This window comes from Sceloporus occidentalis, unplaced genomic scaffold (assembly GCF_023333645.1).
Source record: "Sceloporus occidentalis isolate IW3139 unplaced genomic scaffold, rSceOcc1.0.p SCAF_4, whole genome shotgun sequence".
NCBI lineage: Eukaryota > Metazoa > Chordata > Lepidosauria > Squamata > Phrynosomatidae > Sceloporus > Sceloporus occidentalis.
The window spans coordinates 88,756,980-88,778,759 of NW_028316984.1; the positions used below are offsets into that span (position 1 = coordinate 88,756,980).

A 21,780-nucleotide genomic window follows, 5' to 3' on the forward strand; every position below is an offset into this window, starting at 1 on the left:
CTGCCAACCTGCCGATCTTGTAACTGACAGAGTCAATGTCTTAACCACTTGAGCCACTGCATCGCTTATAGAATATAGAAATACACTCATCCCTCCACATTTGTGGCTTTGACTTTTGTAGATTTGATTATTCATGGATTTGATTACTATGTTCTCTCTAGGAGTATCTAGGTCCTCCAGTGCAACTCTATGGCCATGTTTAACTAAAGGTTGCACTGAAAGACCTAGAGATTCCTAGAGAGAATACTCTACTAGGCATTTGTAGCTCCTCCAGCGCAGTTCTGTGGCCAATGTTTGTCAGACACTGGCCACATCGTTGTTCTGGAGGACCTAGAGATTCCTAGAGAGGTGTCCTCTCATGTAAAAACATGGTGTTTTTGTTACCTGTGGTTTTTCCATGTTCACGGGGGTCTTGTGCCCCTAACTCTAGCGAATAGGGAGGGACAAGTATCATAGTCATAATGCTAACAAGAACACGGTGTGTCTCCCCTTTGGCCAGCTGCCTTAGCCAGGGAGTGCCACCGTCCTTGGCGGCCTCACCTGGCTGGGCTGGGCCCTGCCTCCCTTGCCTCAGCCTGGCCCCACCCAGGGAGGGAGGGAGATAGGGAGGGGTGCCCTTGCCTGCTGGGGGGAAGGAAGCCCAGCTGTGTGTTGGTGTGAGGAAAGGTTCTGGCTGAGGCGGAGGCCGGGCCCCGGAGCAGCCGCCGCCGCCACCTGGGTCTCACCTGGAGGGAGGGAGGCAGCCTTCCAGTCAGAGGCGGCCCCGGGGCTTGGCTGCTGCTGCTGCTGCTGCTGCTGCTGTGCCCCTTGCCCCCATGCAGCAGCCGGAGCCCACTAACTTCTTCTTGTCGGCCCTGCAGCCGGAGGATGGCGTGTGCTCCCTGGCGCTGCCCTCGGACCAGCAGCTGGACAGGAAGAAGCAGCAGCCGCAGCACAAGGAGGAGGAGGAGGAGGAGGAGGAGAGCCAGCTGCTGCTCAAGAGCGCCCGCGTCCAGGAGCAGGTCCGCCTCCGCATGCTCCAGAAGAACGGAGGCCAGGCCCCCCTCGACTACCCCCGACACCTCCAAGGTAAGCAGCCCTTCTCCTCCATTCCCACCTGCTCTCTCCAGGAGGCAGCCCAAAGAAGTTAGGCATTTGTGCTGATCTGCACCTGCCCCCCCCCCCCCTTTTACAGGCATGGTATCTGGTCACCCAGGATTAGGGAGACTACAAGGCCCACAATTCCCTAGTCAGCTGGGCCCCTGGGAGGGACCCTCAAAGGCCATCCAGTCTAGCCCCTTACCAGGCTGGAAGACATCCTCAAAGCATGTAGACACATACACACAAACATACATACCCCCCATACACATACACATACACACACACAGGGACAGATGGCCACCCAGTCTCTGTTTAAAAGCCTCCGAAGAAGGAGACTCCACCACTTTTCAAAGGAGTGTGTTCCACTATCAAAGCTTTTCATAATATTTAGGTGGGATCTCTTTTCCTGTAACTTGAGTCCATTGCTCCATGTCCTAGTCTCTGGAGCAGCAGAAAACAAGCTTGCTCCGTGGGATGTCAACTATCCCAATCTTTGAAGGGATATTTGACATCCTTTCAAATATTTAGACAGGACTATCATATCACTTCTTAGGCTTCCCCAGGGTAAACACAACAGCTCCCTAAGCTATTCCCCATGAGGCATGGTTTCCAGACCTTTCACCACTTTAGTGATGAGAGCTGACATTCCTGAAAAGTGACTTTTCTGGGAGTTGTAGTTCCCAGAGCCACTTTTCTCAGCCTCTGAAAAGAAGGTGTCCCCTGCACAGGGACAACAGGTGAGTGGTGTTTATGTGCCTTTGTTAAGGAGGGGAGTACTTAGCATGTTGTAGACACACTTCACAGCTTCCCTGGAAGGTAAGATGGTGTTACTGATCCAGTTTGGCCAATGACTGGCCACCCACTGAGTTAATGGGTGATTGGCAGTGAGATGTGAAGTATGGGGCCCTCTGCCCCTTCAAGTTTACTCTCCTCAGCTCTTCACTCCATCCCATTCTGCTTGCTGAGTGAATTCTTCATGCCCTCTTTGTCGCCTACGCCATGTAACTACCTTAAACAAATGGTTGCTTTAAAATGGGAGAGAAAGTGACTGTGGAGGAGTTGGCCCGATTGTCCTGCTTCCAGGAATAGGGCTACGTTGCAGTGGCTGGCTTGCACCTGGGGAGGCCATAGCAACAGTGTTGTGTTGCTTCCACAGGGCTGTTATGGTGCGGTCACCCTGCCTCACTCCGACACCATTGCGAGGGAGAAGGGAAGGAGGTCTGGTCTGACAAGTTATCTTCCACTTGTAACCTTCATGTGTTTTCCCACTGCTGCTTTGACTTTTAGTTATTGTTTTGTTTTTGGCCTTAGCAACAGAAAAACTGTTGAGGAAGGAAAGACAGAATAGCTGCTTCATGTCTCTTGATTAATAGCTCCAGGAGGAACCCCAGGAGCCTTAGATCTGGACTGGAAGTACCTTCCGGCAAGGATCTAAAGGGGTTTAAGTCCTGGCCCAGACACTAAAGGCACCCAAACCAGTCAAAGATGACTGGTTTGGGTGTCCTAAGTGAGACAGGAAGAGAAATCACCTCCCCAGTCTTCACCAATTTGTTCCAATAGATTTCTATCAAACATAAGCCCATCCCCAACAACTGTCCTTGCACTTAACTGCTTCCAGCAAGTAATTTCACTACTTTGTTTCCTTATAGTCTGTGCAAAACAATAATTCTTCCAGGTTCCATTCTGCCCATGATTATATTAGGTTTAGTGTACCAAACAAGTTTAGATTGCCCTTCTCTAGCTTTCTGGGAGCTAGTCCTTGCCCTTTCAAGAATCAGAATGCTTATTTTCCTTTGTTTTGAACAGATAATTAGCTTAATCCAAGGACATGAAGCTAAATTGCCTTAATGCATTTTAGTGTCAACTACAATAGCAATGTACAGTACTCTTTGGTGTGAATCTCCCATCCACCCCATTTATCTATAAGAGGGCTGGGCAACATCTGACTCTTCAGAGGTTTCAGACTTCCATTTCCAGAAGCCTCAACCAGGATTGTCAATAAAGGATTGCAGGAATTATGTCCTAAAAATCCCTGAAGGTTCCCCAACCCCACTACAGTTAGGACAACAGTTAAGAAGCAGGAGATACTACTTGTTGAGCTGTTAATATGGGGTGATTTATTGTCACCCTGCCCTAGCTACTAAGAACAGCTTATAAAATAAAGATGTACACTCTAAAATATACTTTTCAGGATGTTAATCCCATTGAATCAGTTTCCAAGTAAATAAGTTTAGGATTGGTGAGCTACCCATGAAATGGGTAGTGACACTAGCAGCCCCAATCCAAAACATGTTTACTCAGGAAAAAAGACCCCAGTGAGTTTCACTGGATGTATTTCCAGCTAAATGTGCATCGGAATGACAGAAGGCTTCGCAATAAACTTGTTGGATAAATACAGTGGAGATTTGAACTTGTGCTTTCCATATTCTTATTGATCACTCTCCCTTTTCCAGTGCTGAATCAGTGGGGAGTACTAATTAGTGGAACAGGCATATTTCAGGAGAAAGATTGGCCTTTTTTCTTTCCTGACCCAGGTTTTGTACTTTTTCTTGCTACAGATTTAGCTATAACTACACCAACAGGTACTATTATTCTGAAAAGAGTTGTACCTGTAGAATGCCTACTAGTCAGGCAGCTAATAAAGCCAAAAAGTCTCCATTGCTGGGGGGGGGGGGGGGGAGACAGTGCCTCTGTTCAGCAGAATTATAGTCTTGAAATCCTTCCAGTTTTCTAAATGTCACTGGTCACAATTATGCTACTTCTAATTGCTAGATTCTACACTGTCACACCTGAAAAAGTTTCCAATGTTTGGAAGAACTAAAGAGGTATTTTTTTAGGATGGAAGTCAGGACTGTCTTTGATGCATCCCCAATATACCCTTTTCCCCTCTGGATTGGTATCCAGAGTTTATAATCCTGATATTAAGAGAGGTTGTTTGTTAAAATTTATTATCTCTCAGACTGAAAGTGTTTCATTGATGTGAATGCCCCGGCACTCAAGACAGGGCAGGCTTCCAGTACTGTACAAAGACTCTGGCTGCACAAAATGATTAATTTAGCCTAAAATCTTGAGTCCAGTTTAGGTTCTACTTCAACTGTTCTGGTGTGTTTGATGAGCTTGGGGGGGACTACTTAATCATTTATCACTTTTGGATTTAAATCCAAGTGTTAATCTCAGCTAGAATAGACCTATTAAAGCAATGTGGTTCACAATAATGTCTGCTTCAGTTGGAATCGTGGTTGGAATTAGGGGAATATGTGGCTCTATAGGTGTTACTAGACTGCATGTTCCAGCAGCCTTAGTCAGCACAGCTGATGGTGAGGAATATGGAGGGGCTGCAGTTCAACAAGATAATTCCCACCTATAATTTAGGCATTAATGTTTAACTTCTAAGTGTCTCATAGTACATCTACCCTAAGGGCAAGAACAAAGGTGATGTTGCCCATCCTTTTTCAGGGATCCTCCAGTTTGAGTCCAAGCTGCAATTGACCTTTGCAGCATTGCAGAGAAGTTTCTAGGGGAAGTGTTCAATTAATCCCTTGGATTGCATTTATGCTGTCCCAACTATTTCCCCAGCATGACCTAGTTCAAGCATTGCATTTGTCATTCTTTATCAACCTGTGAAATGGGAATAACAACATTCCTGAAATTAAAGACTCAGTGGCAACTAATTTGATTAATATCTTTGCAATACTGTGATATGGTATTGTTGAATTGCAGCAGCTCTACAGCACTGGGTTTTGTTATTGTGTATCTTTTGAAGTATGCTGAGATTATGCTTGATTGCCAGAGGGCAGGTAGCTCTTGGGCACACCTGGAGCTCACTTTCTTTGTGACTACATCCATCCTTTGATCTATCAGACTGAATCTAATTATAAAGTCTGATCTCACACCCTGCCTTGGTATGTCTGTCCTGCTCAGTGAGATGCTGGCCTGTAGACTGACAGATGAATGGTAACAGGATACAGAAAGGAGGTTCTAGTTCCTGACCACAGTCTCAACAGAATACATGTTTCCACAACACTAGATATAAAGCTTAAACTGGGTTGAAATCTTGCTCATCCATGAATTAGAATCATAGAATTATAGAGTAGGAAGAGAACCCAAGGGCCATCCAGTCCAACCCCCTGCCATGTAGAAAGACACAATGAAAGCACCCCCAATATATGGCCATCCAGCATCAGTTTAAAAACTTCTGAAGAGGGAGACTCCACCATAGTCTGAGGGAGTGTGTTCCACAGTCGAACAGCTCTTACTGTCAGAAAGTTCTTCCTAATGTTGAGATGGAATCTCTTTTCCACAGCTTGCTTCCATTGTTCCGTGTTTTAATATCCAGAGCAGCAGAAAACAAGCTTGTTCCATCCTCGACATGATATCTCTTCAAATATTTAAACAGGGCTATTATATCACCTCTTAACCATCTCTTCTCCAGGCTGAATATACCCCATTCCCTTAGGCCCTGTCCAGATGGGTCCTTTGTGGTGTATCCACGACATGCTAGGGTTGCCTCGGGGTGGCGTGTGCACACACCCCGAAACCCTAGCATGTCATGCACGTGCCGCAGTTGTGCAATGCCATACATACGGCGCACGCAACAATTACCTCACAGCTGCGCCGCCTCTAAACGGTGCTGCACAGCTGCGATGTAACTGCGCTGTCTTTGGCTCTTTGCGGCACCGCAAACAGGAGCTGCATTTGGGAGCTCCTTCTTTGCTGTGCAGCAGCGTTGTGCAATTTGTATGCTGCGCCACTCCTGCGCAGCAGAGAGAGGCGCCAAGCAGGTGCCTCTTTTTGGCAGTCTGTACCCCGCCTACGTCTCTCCTCATGAGGCATGGTTTCTAGACTTTTCACCATTTTGGTTGTCCTCCTCTGGATACTCTCTAGCTGACCATGGACAAGGTTCATTAAAATTCTGAGTCAACAGGTTAATGTGTCCCATCATCCCCAGAATTGTCTGAAGATAAATAATTTTCTTTTTTTTTTTGGGGGGGGGGAAACATATAATATCTTTTTCCATGGAACTCTGGATGCTGTAGCATGCAGAGAATTTGCAAGTTCAGATGTCTATTTTGGTATTGACACTGACTTGGAACTGGTTTGTTTAGTCTAGGCTGCTGCACCAGATGCCTTCAGACTCTTCTGTGGGTGTGACAGGGCTATGTGTCATTAGCAAATACCAGACCTAGAGAAATTAATCAACTTTAGTGTTCTTTTGTGACAAAAAGAATAATTTCAACCAGTAATCATAGCTGTACTTCATAAAGATAGCACCGAGGTTTCTCAGGATACTGGCTGACCTTGCACCAGAAGGTGGGGAAAGTATCCCTTTGGACTACAACTCCTAGAATCCCCGAGCTACCATTGATGGGATTCTGGGAGCTGTAGATCAAAAAAGCAATGGTTCCAATTTCTGTTTTCATAGTTCAGATGACTCTAGGTACACTTTGCTGTGATAAGTGGTTTTGCAGCCAGAAGATGTAAGACTAACCCACTTACCTTAATTAGCTGGATGTGAGCCTCTCATATAAATTGGGCTCCCATTTTAATAATCCTGGTTAGGCTCATGCTGCAGATACACACTCAGTTGCCTGAATCCCATGGATCTGAATGAGACATAGCCAGCTTTGCTGAATATGATCTAGGGAGTCATATACAGGGAGCCCTGGTGGTGCAGTGGTTAAATGCTTGTACTGCAGCCACAAGGTTGTGAGTTTGACCCCAGGGGCTCCAAGGTCCACTCAGCCTTGCATCCGTTTGTAGGTCGCTAAAATGAGTACCCAGCTTGTTGGGGGCAATTAGCTTACACATTGTAAACCACTTAGAAAGTGTTCAGTTCACTGATAGGTGGTATAGAAGCATACTTGCTATTGCTATTGCGAGATTAGAAGTGTAAAGTTTTGCCTAAATAAATACTGTCTCCCACTTTGAATAGGAAAAAAGGAGAAAACAGGTCTATGCAGTCCCATCCTGAATCTTTCACAGCCTGAGGCAGTGGTATCATGTTTTGGATATGCTCAGGATGGTTCATGCCCTGTTAATGATGTGAGAGCGTGCTAATGGTACCTTTCTCCCTCACCCTCCCATGGTTTAGATCAAGAGAATTCTTGAACAGAATTCCCATGAGGAGAAAATGTAAGGTTTCCCTGTTTGCTTCTGTTTCCTATTGGGCAAGGAGGAAAGTGCACTGACTGATACAACAAAGAAGAGAAAGAGCCAGCAGCAAGACTCTGTCCTTTCCCATCACTTCTGTTTTCTTCTGCTACCAGGCTTGAAAGGGCTTCAAGACAGCAGTGACAGGAGCAGTCTGTAGAGCTGATTCAATCCCTTAATGGAGGTGTCATCTTGAACATAGTGAACTTGCCCTAGAGAAGCCAGGCCAGATGTTTTGCATATATCTGTTACCATCTCAAAGCTTGGTAGAGAAAGGGGAGGAGGATCCAAGAGGTGTGGTAGAATGAAGCTCCTTTGGCGAAGATGGGAAGGGCAGGAACAGGAATGACAGTAATGAAAGGATAAACAGCAGGAGCTTCTTGCCACAGAACCCCCTAAGCATGCCTGCAATATTTCACAGGCAATGCACTGAACACAACTGCCTTGTTATTTGTAATGACATTAGTCACATGTGCTGGTAGCTCATTATTTAGCACAATTTTTGATGTGTAGAACATATAAATGTTAATAATGGGCACTTACATTTTTACTACATTGCCCTTACCTCAAGAATCTTCAGATCTTGTCACACCAAGAAAAATGTTCAGAGAACAGATTGGGATCACCCTCCTTCTGTGATTTTATCCTTGCCTGATGTCTCATATGACAATCTACTCCACCCATCAGAGCAGGGATTTCATCACAGGGATCATTATTCTAAGGCATATTCTAAGACTAGAATCTGATGGGAACTGGGATTATTCTGCTTCTGGTGCTGGTTGGCTTAACGTCCCATGCTCTGTCCTGGATGCTGTAAATGAGAACACTGCATTCTCCCTTGCAATGGAACCAAGGCTTTTGATGACTTCATCTGCCCAAAGCCTCAGAAACATAGGTGACATCATCTGCCATCCCCTCTCAGAGTAGCTGTAGAATAGCAATGTGCACTTTAACTGAAAGAAAAAGGATTTTCTCATCAGCAGTATATGGTTGTGAATTAGAGCTGTTACTATGCAAAGCATTTTGGCTTAGTCTTGAATGATCAGTTAAGATTCAGTAACTTTACAATGGGAGAGGCAGCATGGTGAAGTGGTGGGCTATGACTCTGGCCATCAGGGTTCAGTTGCCAGCTCCACCATAAAACCCACTGGGGCGACCTTGGGCAAATCATATTGTTTCAATGGCAAACCCCTTCTGAACAAATTTTACCAAGAAAATCCCATGATAGGTTTACCTTAGGGTCACCATAAGCTGGAAATGACTTGAAGGCACATAACCACCACTGCCAATTTTACAGGGGAGAGCCAGTCTGAGCATAGGCCTATGATTCTGGAGATCAAGTTTGAATCTCCACTGGGCCATAGAAACCCACTAGGTGACCTTGGGCAAATCACTCAGTCTCATAGGAAGGAAATGCCCCCCCCCCCCCCCCGAACAAACCTTGCCAAGAAAACCCCATTGCCTAATAAGGTTGCCTTAGGGTCACCATATGTCAGAAATGACTTGAAGACAAACAACAACTTTTTAAAAGACTTACTTCTATCATCCTAGTGGAGCAAGATTACTAAAATTGGTTTGCTGGGGTGGATCAACATGGTTGCCTGCAGTTTTCTACTCTTGTGGGTCTTGGATTGAGGATGTAGCTATGGGCACTGCCATGATGTGCACCTGCATTTTAAAGCTTACAGCATGACCCTATCAACTACAGAACTGCTGACTGATTGGTGGGACAGTGGGGGACAGTATCGCCTCCACTTAACCGAGCCTGGGTTTGCAGAAGAGAGCAGGTGAAGCTTTTCAGTGTATATATTAATTCTATCATCTGCTGCAGATCAAATCACTATTAAAAACCAATCTTCATAGATTTGGAAAAGGCTTTGTGGGGATCATGTAACCCAATCCTCAGAGCAATGAAAGGTCACCAATCCACAGGGCAAAACAACAACAAACCTGACAAACGGCTGTGCACTTCTGTTTCAATACCTCCAGCAGACCCATCACCTCCTAAGGCTTGAACAATTATTATCATTAGAGGTTTTCTCCAAATGTTTCACCAAATTCTGTTTCTTTGTAATTTCCATTCATCTGTCTTCGTTCTTTCCCTAAAGCAGCAGAGAGCAGATCCACTCCTACGTCATGTTGATAGTCCTACATAATACCTAGCAGCAATCTTCTTCTATACCCAGTAGCTCAGGAGTAGAGAACCTCAGGTGCTGGGGCTGAATCTGACCCCCCTGGTGTTCTCAGGTGGCCATACCCCCCTCTTCCTCATTATATCATGATTTGGCAACTTCTCAGGTTTTTGTGCAGGTTTCTCCACCACCTCACATTCTACAAGCTTGACATGCCCATCCTGAAGCTTAGTTGCTGACAGTAAATGCTTTAAGCTAAAATATGCTGGTATTTTTGGTCCCACCCTTTTATCTTTGCTCCTACCCACTCCTGGAATGTAGCCCACTGAGAATTTCTCTGAAATTGAATTTGGCTCTCAGGCTGAAAGAGGTTCCCCACCCTTGCAGTAGCTGCTCTCTTCTCTCTGTCTGCTCCCTGCCCTGTGCTGAAATTTAATTTACATTTCCCTCAAGAATGGTACTGTCTTTTTTGTGCTTATAATGTTCTGGGAAGTGCTTAGTACATTGACAGCGATGTGTAAATGAGAAATTCCCTGTTATGTACAGATAGAACACTACACTGTTGGCACAGAAGCCCAGTATTGGCACAAGGATAGAATCTAGATTTATCTGTTTGTGTTCTTCAGACACCAAAATGTTGTGACATCCTGCCTTGTCCTTTCTTCCTACTCTGTTGCCTCCTGTGTATGAAATTGTTTCCCCACCTGTCAACTCAATTGCTTCCTTTTCTTCTTGCCACTTACCAAGACCTTTTTCTCCAGAATTGTTTCACTCTTGCCCTTTCTGTGGAGTCTGCTATCAGTTAGCCCTATCCTATTCTTGTGTGTTGGAAAATAATGTAATTAGCCAATTTGATACCCTGAATAAGTGACCTCTACCACCCTTTTGTGACTGAATGGCTTTTGGAACAGATTGGAATTGTTTTTGTGTGCCTACAAGCCATTTCCAACTTATAGCAACCTAATCATGAGGTTTTCTTGGCAAGATTTGTTCAGAGGCAGTTTGCCATTGACTTCCCTTGAGGCTGAGAACATGTGACTTACCTAAGGTTACCCAGATTGTAATACAGTCTGCCAAATGTTACTTATTTAAAATGGGGTGAGGGTAAAATTGTTCCTGTGAACTGCAAGAAAGTGTTAGAGCCACACACACAGTGTTGCATTGGTTTCTTCACCCATCTTGCTGTCTTCTGACTTGGTCTCATCATGTTCTCTTGAACTAAACTGCAGGCCTGGCAGAGCTGTGGGCTTTTGCTGGGCTCCATGCTCAAGTAAGACACTGGAAACCACAGAAGCAGATGTCAGGTAAACAATGCCTGAGTGATGTTTCTTTGGAAAGTCAACCATTTCATGATGAGAGCAGCTTCTGTCTCTCCCTGAGTGGTAGCAATTTAGGAGTTGTTATTCGCTAATCCAAGGAGGTATGACAATGGCTGCTGTGCATGATTCAGATTTCCTTTGTAGTCTTCACCATATATAGAGAAGAGAAGTGAAACAGTAGAAAGAGAGAGAACTAGAGGTGGGAACTCTTTCTGGGAGCTGAAGTGCTCACAGAAATGACAAAATCTGTCTGCAGTAGCTGGAGGCAGATACAGCACAATTAACAGTTCCCATGCATATATCTTAGTTCTCCTGACACACAACATCCTGTTATGTTCTGCTAGCTCAGTCCCAGATTCCTCCAGGTTTCTGTCAATGCATCTCAGCCCTGTGTGGGGCTGCTAGACTAATTGAGTGAGTTAACAGGAAATGTCCTGGTTGCATGAGAGACTAGGGGGATCCAAAGACTGGAGTGAAACATGAGCTTTCTACTTGACTGTGGCTACTTAGGAGCCCAAGTGCCCAATAACCTCTTGGCTGCAGAACAGTACAGGCACACAGACATCAAACTTGTAGTGGCAGAGTGGTTAAAACACTGCGCTTTGGATGCAGAGGCCCCCAGTTCCTATCTCATCTCTGTTATGAGCTCAGTAAACTACACCTTTTGGCTCTCAGTTTCAGTATGAATGAAGTGGGAAATTACAATGGTTGCTGTAGGGTTATAACTATATCATGAGTATGAAGCACTATGAGTACTTGAAAAATTTATATTCATGTTAAATTATTATAAGGACACATAAAAATTCACAGGCATATACCATAAAGCAGGCTATCAGCAAGCAGTACAAGAACAAAGGAACTACTGTGCTGAGTTAAAGTTGGTATTATCAGATGGCATAGTTTTATTCCTCTGTCAATGGCATGCCAGCTTACTCCTGATCCTGGAAAAGCTATACACACCATTCCTCTGCCCTGCCCATCCCTACCTCCTCTTTTACAGCTCGGTTTGAAATCAGGTTCCCAAGTATGACATAGCTTTGAACTGTGGCATGTCCTTCAGTTCTACTTAGGTTTATTTTTATAGTAATGGCTTCATAACTCTGGGGGGATGATTAGAAGAATCATAGAGTTGGAAGAGACCATAAGGGCCATCCAGTCCAACCCCTTGCTATGCAGGAACTCACAATCAAAGCACCACTGATAGATGGCCATGCAGCTTGTTTAAAGACCTTCAAAGAAGGAGACCCCACCACTCTCCAAGGGAGTGTGTTCCACTGTTGACCAGGGTTGCACATATATTCCCTGAGCAGGCAGCTCAACTGAGAGTTTGTGTTGTATACAGAAGCAAATGGGCAGCTGCTCAAAAGTCCATCAGATGCCAACCATCTGCCTTTCCAAACCCATTCATTCATGAATCAGCATCTTCCAGGCTTTCTCTGTGTACACTCAACATCATTATGACAAGATCCTACATAACAGGTAGAATGGCAATGGCAACTATGATCCTTCCCTGAACTTTGTGTGGGCATCAGGCAGCGGAAAATGTGTACAGTTGAAACAGTTATTATAGCAACAGTATGATAATTGGGGCCTGGTTTATTGCAAGGTTGTGTAACAGCAGAAGCAACATATTGTTAAATAAAGTAATAAAAATAAATTGTTGCACTAATTTTCTCCATAAAAATTTAAATTTACTTGTCCCAAGTTTAATGAATGCTTATTTACCTTTAATGAAACCCACTGGGTGACCTTGGACAAGTCATGTGCTCTCAGCCTCCTGGAAAGGCAATAGCAAATGTCGTCTGAACAAATGTTGCCAAGAATACCCCAGATAGGTCCACCTTGGGGTTGCCATAAGTTGAAAGTGACCTGAAAGCGCACACCAGACACACACACACACTTCAGAATTTAGCTCTGTGCTTATATCTTTCCTTTTTTCACATTGATCTAAATATTGTTTGGAGGCACAAATAATGCTTTAGGCAAAGTTGAAGAGCTGGATGAATTTGCTGTTTTGCATTTAGTTTTGACTTACCAGAGTTTGGTATAAAACAGAATGGCAGCTAGTGTTGAAGTGGGTTGACTCCCCCATTGACATTGGAGCCACCAGCTGCTAGCATAGGCCTCTGAAAATTGTTTAATCTATTTGTGTGCCCAAAGTCAGCTTAGACTGGGAATGAATGTGATGGTAAGCCTGTGCACCACTTCATCAGTTCTGTTACCACAACCCACCTGTCCTAAATGAAATACTTTGAGGCTCCTTTCATGTCATTTCTTATCACCTGACTTTTTTTTTTAACGTTTCATCATAAATTTCTCTGCTTGATAGTTTGGGACAATAAAACAGTAGCTGCTGCCACCATCAGTAGTGCAATCAGCTTCTATGAAGTCTTAAAATATAATTTCGGATTATCACTCTTACCTGTTTCTTCTTTGCCCTGATGACCAATTTTAAGAGTGGGATCTCACTCTGTTCATTTTTACAGGTAGGGAACTGAGGTATGGGAGAGAACAATTTGCCCTAGGCTCCCTAGCTCATCTGCACTGATACAGTATTTGATCCTATGTACAAATTCAGTAGGGGACCAGCATGGTATAGTGGTTTGAATGTTAGACTACAACTCTGGAGACCAGGGTTTGAATCCGTGCTTGGCCATAAAAATCCCCTGGGTGACCTTGGGCAACTCACACATTCTCAGCCTCAGAAGAAGGCAAAGGTAAAGACAAAGGCAAAGCCCCAGTGAATGAATTTTTCCAAGAAAACCCTGTGATAGCTTCACCTTAGGTTCTCCATAAGTTGGAAATGACTTGAAGGCTCACAACACCAACAATAAATTCAGTATTCTTTCCATTGTCAGAACTGAATGAGTAGAGAGAGGATGTTTAAAACCTGCCAAAGTAAATTATTCAGGTGGGGAAGTTCTATGTCTTGATTTCATAGGAGAAGAAAGAGAGGGAGGAGCAAGGTTCTTTGTTCTTCCAGCTTTGTTTTGCTTTAAAGCAGTTTAAAGTAAAATAAGAGATTGCTTCTGACCAGTTCTAGTTCAGATGGTGTGTGGAAGTAAGAGGGCACATTGTCTCTACTTATACTATCACAGCAATCTTCCCCCTTCTTCCTCCAGTACCAGTACTCTACAGCAGAAGGTCAGCAATGTAGATCTTTCTGGAACAGAGAGGAAGCAGAAAGGATCTAAGATTCTGACTCATAGGAGTACACTATAAACATACAGTGGATCCTTGTTATACGCTGGGGTTTGGTTTCAAGATCCCCCGTGTATAACAAAATCCGTGTATGCTCAAGTCCCATTAAGTATAATGACATAGCAAAATGGTGTCCCCAATAAAAAATGGAACATCAAAGTAAATTTATACTTTTTTGGAACATTTTCAAACCGTGTATGCTTAAATCCGTGTATAAAAAATCCGTGTATAAGAAGGGCCGACTGTACATATTTTTTTTACAGTTGTGTATAGTGCTTCTGCTCTGCTACAGATTTCTAAGGCTAATTTCTTGCCTAATGCTCAAAAATTAATAGGACTAAAATTTCAGCCATCTGGAGAACAACAGTTTGAGGACCACTGGGCTGCAGGATAACTGAAAAGTTTAAAGCCAGGGTTGTAGCTCACTAGATCACACTGTTGCAGAAAACAGGCCTGCCAGTGGGCTCAGCCATAGGGTCCCTTGGATGGCTAGCCGGGCACACTGCCTCTGAGGGAGGAAGTGCAGATTTGTGTTCTTTTTCTCCCTGCCCAGGTGGATTTTTTAATTATTTTAAAAGTGTCACATGTGCATTTGCCCATTAATTGTTCAGTTTGTTAATTACAACAAAAATAGGGTTGTTTTTTTCAAAATACAGATTTCCTAGAATGATTGGGGGGTTTGATTTGGTTATAGCATCATCGCACTCATGCCAGACCAGTAGCCCACATCATGGTGTAACTGGTCTCTGGTAGAATTGCTCCTTGTGTTGGAGAGGAAAGGTATGTTTGGACGGAATGCAAGGAGGGCATTCCCAAATTGACTGCACTTCACTACACAAAATAAAAATAAATTCTGTGTGAGCCAACCTGAGGCCAGAACTGGAATTTTGTAGTAACATGAAATGTAGCCTGCTCTCACAGCCTCCTCCTCCATTGATCAGTGGAGTTAAACTTGGGCCTTTTGAATTGATAGATTTAATATGGAGTTTATCATTTGTCCATGGAATTTCTTGTATCTAGCTCAGTTTTGCTAACAAAACAAAACCGTTTTCTTTCTAAACCCATGCTGTGGTATATCGTGGGAGATCATTTTAATGGTTAGGGGCAAAGTTCTCAGCTCCTTTCAGCTTCTGATTCTGCCTGTTCGTCATCACACAAATACTTCTTAACAGGACATAGTTGGCAGCAAACACATTCTTTATCTGTGTGTGTTTGTGTGGGCCACAGGGAATGAAAAGATAGAGAAGGAAATGCACAGGCAGATTCTCTGAGCTGCTTCCAAAATTCTCCTGGGGGGTGGGGGTGGGGTATCAGATCTGACCCAGAACAACTCACTTTCTCTCAAGGTGAAATAGAGAATTGTAAGTGGTCTATTTTGCCAATGGATAAAGGATGAGATAGATTTAATACAATACTTTCTGAACAACTTCTAGACTATTCTAATGACACCTGAAGAATGATTTGGAGTTGTAATGCATAGAGCTTTTTACAACTAAACATTTGATACAGTTTCTAGCATCCTTGAGATGTGCTCTTACTTCTCTTCTTACCTCTCCAATCATCAAACAAGTGGCATAAGATTTCATGAGGCTTGTCTATGACTGTCGAGTTGTCTGTCTGCACAGGCTCTTGCTTTCCATGTCTTTTACTAGTTCAAAGTTACATCCCCTCCCCATCCCTGCACCAGACACGTATTTGGGCTCTGAAAATGAGCACAAGATGTGTGGAAAGTAATGTATGAACTGGTTCTAAGGAGAATACAAATCCTACACGCACGTGCTTTATGTTGGGATGTACTCTCCACCTTTCAGGGAAGTATGCATATTACACAGTACTAGCAAAAACAAACAAAAACTTCAATCCCCTTTAAGGCTATGTAAATTATACTTTGCCCCTGTTTTTATATTCCAACATGTACCTAGTGATAAGCCGAAATTCTACCTGTTATGACTAAAGCCTATCCCCACCCTCTCCACGTTATAAAACTAGCTTGCAATCTGAGTAATCAGAGTCTGGAAACACTGCTTTTGCGGGCTATGTCTCTCAGAATCTCCTGGCCTTGCTGGCTGAGGGATTCTGGGAACTGTAGTTCAAAAAAGATAACTTTTCCAAGCTCTGCTAATAGCGAACCTTTGTTAAATTTTTGATGTATATTTTATGTAACAACTTTAAGGGAAATGTATTCAAATGTTTAAAAAGTATAGTCACTTTACTGTCCAGGGGCCTTTTCACACTTTTCACAAGTTATAACTTTGATTCACTTTAACTCTTTGATTCACTTGAACACTTTAACTCACTTTAACTCTTAGCAGAGAGAATTAAACCCTAAAGGGATATCCTAAAGAATCTTGGGATGTGCAGCTTAGGGAGGGATATTTTGGATTATTGGCCAGAGCTCTAGAGCCTCTGAGCAAACTACAGTTCCCAGGATTCCACAGGATGGAGCCACGTCAGTTAAAGTAAAATCATAGTGACATGGTTGTATAGTGTGAAAGGGCCCCAGGGCATGATTCCATAATGCTAAGCCAGGAAGCCTCCTTAGATCGAATTAGAATAGATCCATAGAATAAATTCAGAAGGTGAATTAACATGTAGGTAAATCTCATTGATTCAGGGGTCTACTCTAATCAAAAAGATTTAGGCTTATGTCTGTTAGAAACTAGTTGAGTGGAATGTCTGGCAGATTCCAACCAAGATGCTGTGGGAGTGGGACCCACACAGATATTTCCCCACACTGCAGTGAAGGTCATAATATTCCACGGCTTTGCCTCTGAGCATGTAAGTGGGGTGTGCGTGTCTAGGGCGTTATCATCCCAATTTTCCAAAGTTCTCTTGATACATACAACATCCTCTCTTTTCCCCACTATTTCATAGGATCCTCTGCGAGAGCCTTCTCCAACCTTACACATTCCATATGTTTTGCAGGTAAAGTTGCCAGAATTCCTGAGTGTTGGTAAAGCTGACTGGAGCTGAGGGGAGTAGAAGGCCAACACTTCTGGAGGGCACCAGGTTGAGAGATACTGCTTTAGGGGATTTTTTTCTTCATAATTCTTTTTTCTCTTCATGCTGCTTCTTCCTCAACAGATCAATGCTCTCTTGCATGTTGGATCCTGCAGTAAGTCACATGGCAAACCTAATTCTTTGCCATTCATATTAAATCCCTCTCTCCTCTGTTCTGGGTGGCACAATCCTTTACATGTCAAAATGGCACTTAGCCAATCAGAGAATGAATTCAATAAAGGCTTTTAGGTAGAATATCTGCTTTGCTTATGGAACTTGCTGTTTTCTCTCTTGAATTTGGATATGCTCATAAGCCTTTTTCTTGTTTATTAACCATTTCCATACAGTATTCCCCTGCCTTATATCAGATACTTTACATGTCTAGAGAGCTGGGTTTTGTAAAGGATTGTGCCACCCAGAACAGAGGAGAGAGGGATTTAATATGAATGGCAAAGAATTAGGTTTGCCATGTGACTTACTGCAGGATCCAACATGCAAGAGAGCATGGTATCATCAACCACTAAGTTTTAATAATTCATTTAAAAAACAAAAAACAAAACCCAGCTCTCTAGATTTCTGACGTAATTCTAAAAGATGATTTTCAATTTTTTCAAGAAATATCTCAGCCTTACTGGTACTTTAACAATAGACGCGAGTACATATGCATGCATTGCAAGCCTGTAACAACAACTTTACCCAACCTTGTGCCATTCAGATGTGTTGGACTATAATTTCTGTTATCCCCTGGCCAGCATGGAGGTTTATGTGAGTTGTAGTCCAACACAACTGGAGGGCACCATGCCAAGCACTTCAGCATGATAGGCATGCAGGCCATCATAAGAAGGTGGGACTAACTCACAAACAATTTAACTGCCTGAGCAGACAACTCATGTCACTGTAGGTGAATGAGATCTGATCTCCACTCTGCTTCTTTCCATCTAATATTGACATGAAAGTAGCTCAAATAAACAGATTTGTTTCTCTTTCATTTCTTTTTAAAATATACCTTAATATTTGATGTGGAGCTTCAAGGGAAGCTGTTTAGGGACTTAACAACTGAAATTTCAAAAGTGGGAAAGAAAACAAGTAAGGGATAGCAAGAAAAGTATTGCAAACAATGAATGTAAATAGAATGGACGTAAATGCCCTTAGTTGAGTATGGTGAGTAAGGATTAAGACAAAGTCAATGGTAGTTCTTTGTAGTAGTAGCAAAGAAGAATATATTCAGTGTCCTGGAACTGTATACATTGACTGCTTGTATACAGTATCACTGAGCATTTGTAAAGACCATGGTGGGATCTTTAAGCATTAAAAACTATTTGCAATGCCATCATAAATGATGTCTCATAAAGCATAATAAGCATAGCTAGCTAGTTCACCTGCTCCATGCCAAGCACAAAATATTGGTCTTCCAGTATGACTCAAATTGTTCATCCAATGTGAATGCTTTAAAAAACAAACAGAACAAGAAGCTTCCTCAGAGAAACGGTACAGATTCTTCCCAGTTAGGGCAATTTTGGAAATAAATAAAGAAATAAAATCTCATACCAATTTCCATATATCCCAGTATCATTCAGTAAATTGTTAATATATGAACTCATCCATAAGGACTAAGATGTGTGTCATGATGAAGTTTAGGCATCAGTCGGGAAGAGAATATTTTCTTCATTCAAGTTCAGTGTCCAATAATGTTACTGCACTATTTCTAAATTAAATGGTTTGTTTTATAGACTGTCATAAACATATTATCTAACTGTGTCAGTTTGTCCTGATTAATCCTCTGTTATCCCAGTTTTCCAGCTATTTAAAAAAAATGACCCAGTTTCTCTCTCCTTCTTCCACTTCACTCCTTTGTCCCTGGCTTGCTCCAGTTGTTGCAAAATGAGTTCAAAGTGCACAAGTAGCTTGTACTCTATTAACTCGGCAGAGAGGAAAGGACAGGAAGAGAAGGACTTGCCCTTCCCAGTAAGCTCAGCCAAAAGCAAATTGCAGCAGCCTCTCTTTGCTTGTATACTTTTCCTTTTTAATAACTTTTGCCATCTTGACCACTCTCTGATGTTGCTTGGCAACATATGTCCTGGTTTTCATCTGTGAAATGTTGAGGAGTATGTACTTCAAATTTTATTTTACAAGCTATCATAAAATGGATATAGGAAACCATTAGTCACACACCTTGTCACAACAATAAAAGCAGTTAGATGGATCTGAGATAAAAAAGTTAAAATACACGGACTAAATCTGAGCCCACTAAAGCATTCCACTTGCTGGATTTTGGCTCAAGTCTCTGCCCATGATTCAGTGGTTGTTGAAATACAACACTTCAGTAGCATCCTGGCTGCTCTGATAGTCTTTCTCCTCCTTTCTATTTTCTAGGAATTGTGCCAGGTTACAGCTTTCTAAAAAGACCCTTTGTTAAGGAACAATTTAAGAAGTGTTTCAATATTTATACAAAAGGAAAGGATGCCTGGGAATGAAGGAGTGGAGAAAGTGAATGGAAAGACAGCACATGTAGCAGCAGTAAAACCCATCTGTGGGATTTTCTTGCCTGCCTGTTCATCAGAGTGGAGAAATCAAAGCAGTTAAGCAGGAAGAAACCCAAGCAGCTTCCAGATAGGAAGGGAAGAGGATAACTTCCAGCAGTTTCCCACACTTTGGGTTTGGTACTCAAGCTGTGAATGACAAGTGTGAGATGCCTCGGGGGGGGGGGGGGGGGAACATACACAAGTTCCTTTATTTTGGAGGATTCTTCCACCATTGTTTCAGTCCTCGCCCACACTATCAAACGGATTTAATCTGAAATCTGTTTTATTGAGGAGCTGTAGGAGCCAGAGCTCTTAGCAGAGAATCCCTCGGCAAACTGCAGATCCCAATATTCCATAGAATGGAGCAGGTATAGCTATGTAGGCTGGATATGCTTACAGATTCATCTCCACACAGTCTCTGGCTGATGCCAAGAGTGCTTCTCACACACTCATCTTACCATTTCTATCTCTCATGTTATGGACTGTCAGTACCCATAGCCTAGGAAACTTCCTGGCCAAGTGTGCACTCTCTCTCTCTCTCTCTCTCTCTCTCTCTCTCTCTCTCTCTCTCTCTCTATTTGTGTCTATCTGAGTAGTGCAGCTGCAGTAAAGCAGCAGGAAAAAATCCAGCACAAATTTGAATGTCACTTGTCACACAAGAAGAGTTTCCAGAGACAGCATTTCTGTGCTAGAAAACCATATGTAGGGCAGGCATCATGAATTTTGTTGTTGTATGCCTTCAAGTCATTTTTGATGTACGGGAACCCTAGGCCAAACCTATCATTGGGTTTTGTTTGCAAGATTTGTTCAGAGGTGGTTTGCCACTGCCTTCCCCCGAGGCTGAAAGCATGCGACTTGCCCAGGTTCATGAATTACAATGGCATTAAGTCTGACTCATGCCATCACCATTCACTTTTACAATTGTTGGGCAGGCCAGAAGTCTTTTCTAGCCATGCAACAATCAGAAGTTTCCACCCCTGCCTTAATAGAAATACTGCCCAATCCAACATGGTCATTTCCCTGTTGTCAGAGAACAGAGGAAAGAGTGGCGGGGAATCAGCTCTTTCCCTGTAACTGTATTGCAAGAAGCATCAGGGATTGAGGCCAATCCATGTTGGGCAATTGTACAGACTTCACTTCCTTGTAGTATCCACAGTTATCCTTCATAAAAGGAAGGTCTGTGCGGGAGGTTATTGTGTGTAGCAGTTGAGATTAACTGTGAATTATGCCATGAGGTCAGGTTTACAAAGTGCATCATGGTTCTTTCAAAAATCATGTTTAGCATATCTCCATAAAATAACGGTGGTACCCATTCTACATTTGGACAGCATTCTACAATGTTTCAAGGGCATACACAATACAGTCACCTGTCTTCTGTCATTTATTTCCCTGTATCGTTGTAGCCAAAGAAAGCATACATATATCTAAACAAGGGCACCTTTAATAATTATCACATTTCTAACTTTTAATCATGATGAAGAATGGATAACCTTTCCAGAATGTGTAGCCATTTCCAGTTTCTTCCCAGAAAAGCAAATGGAGGTGTCATTACCCACAAGGCACCATGCCAGGTCCCAATACATTGTGTTCTGGGATATTATCCAGGAATTCATGCGTAGGTGGAATGTGAACCATGAGGGTATTACAGGCTGATTAAAAGAGCATCAGAAAAACAACCCAAATAAATGGATAGCAGGAAAAGGAAGAGAAATGTAGAAATATAAGCTGGATAGCTCACACTGCTCAGGTTCATGAATTGAAAATGGAGGACAGAAACTTCTAAATGAGGTAAGACATACTGATATATGAGAACTAAAGTGGAGAAGTCAAGATTCATATAAATATAAAAAAAATACTTACTTACTTTCGGGGGGGGGGGGGGAGAAATAAAAGCTTTAAAAATCAAACAAATTGTGAAGGAAGATGGTTTCCAGTCTCTCCCTTAAAAACAGGACATGAAACAACCCATTGAAGTGGACTGATGTTTCATTGAAGATAGAAATAAATTCTTTGCACAAGTATTAACCAACTTGTAGAGTTAATTATCATAACATGTGTGATGATGTCCTCACAAGCTTAGATCACTTTTTGTTTCCTGCTGTTACCCATGATAGCAAAATGAAGCCTCTATGGGTGGTGGTGGTTGCTGTTATTGTCTGAGGTTGTGTACATCTGAGCGAGTACTAGATCTTGGAGATAAACTGCAGGAGATTATTATTATCAAACATTCTTCTGATATATTTGTCAGAGACACCTGTCTGCCTACTTCTGGAGGCAGAATGGCAGGCTCATTAAACAACCCTTTGATCTGAGCCAGCAAGACATGTATTATACTCTTATATTCACCATGTAAAAGTCTGTGTACTCTTACTTAAT

General features: G+C 42.8%; 1 protein-coding gene across 1 annotated transcript in view; it reads left to right on the forward strand.

Moving 5' to 3' along the window:
* The first annotated feature begins 815 nt into the window (after nt 1-815).
* The window catches only part of PKP3 (plakophilin 3), a 48,158-nt gene continuing 27,193 nt past the window's right edge, over nt 816-21,780 (forward strand). The window contains exon 1 of the mRNA XM_089523088.1: nt 816-1,068. Within this exon, the coding sequence (XP_089379214.1) occupies nt 816-1,068 (253 nt within the window). The remainder of the gene's footprint in view (nt 1,069-21,780) is intronic.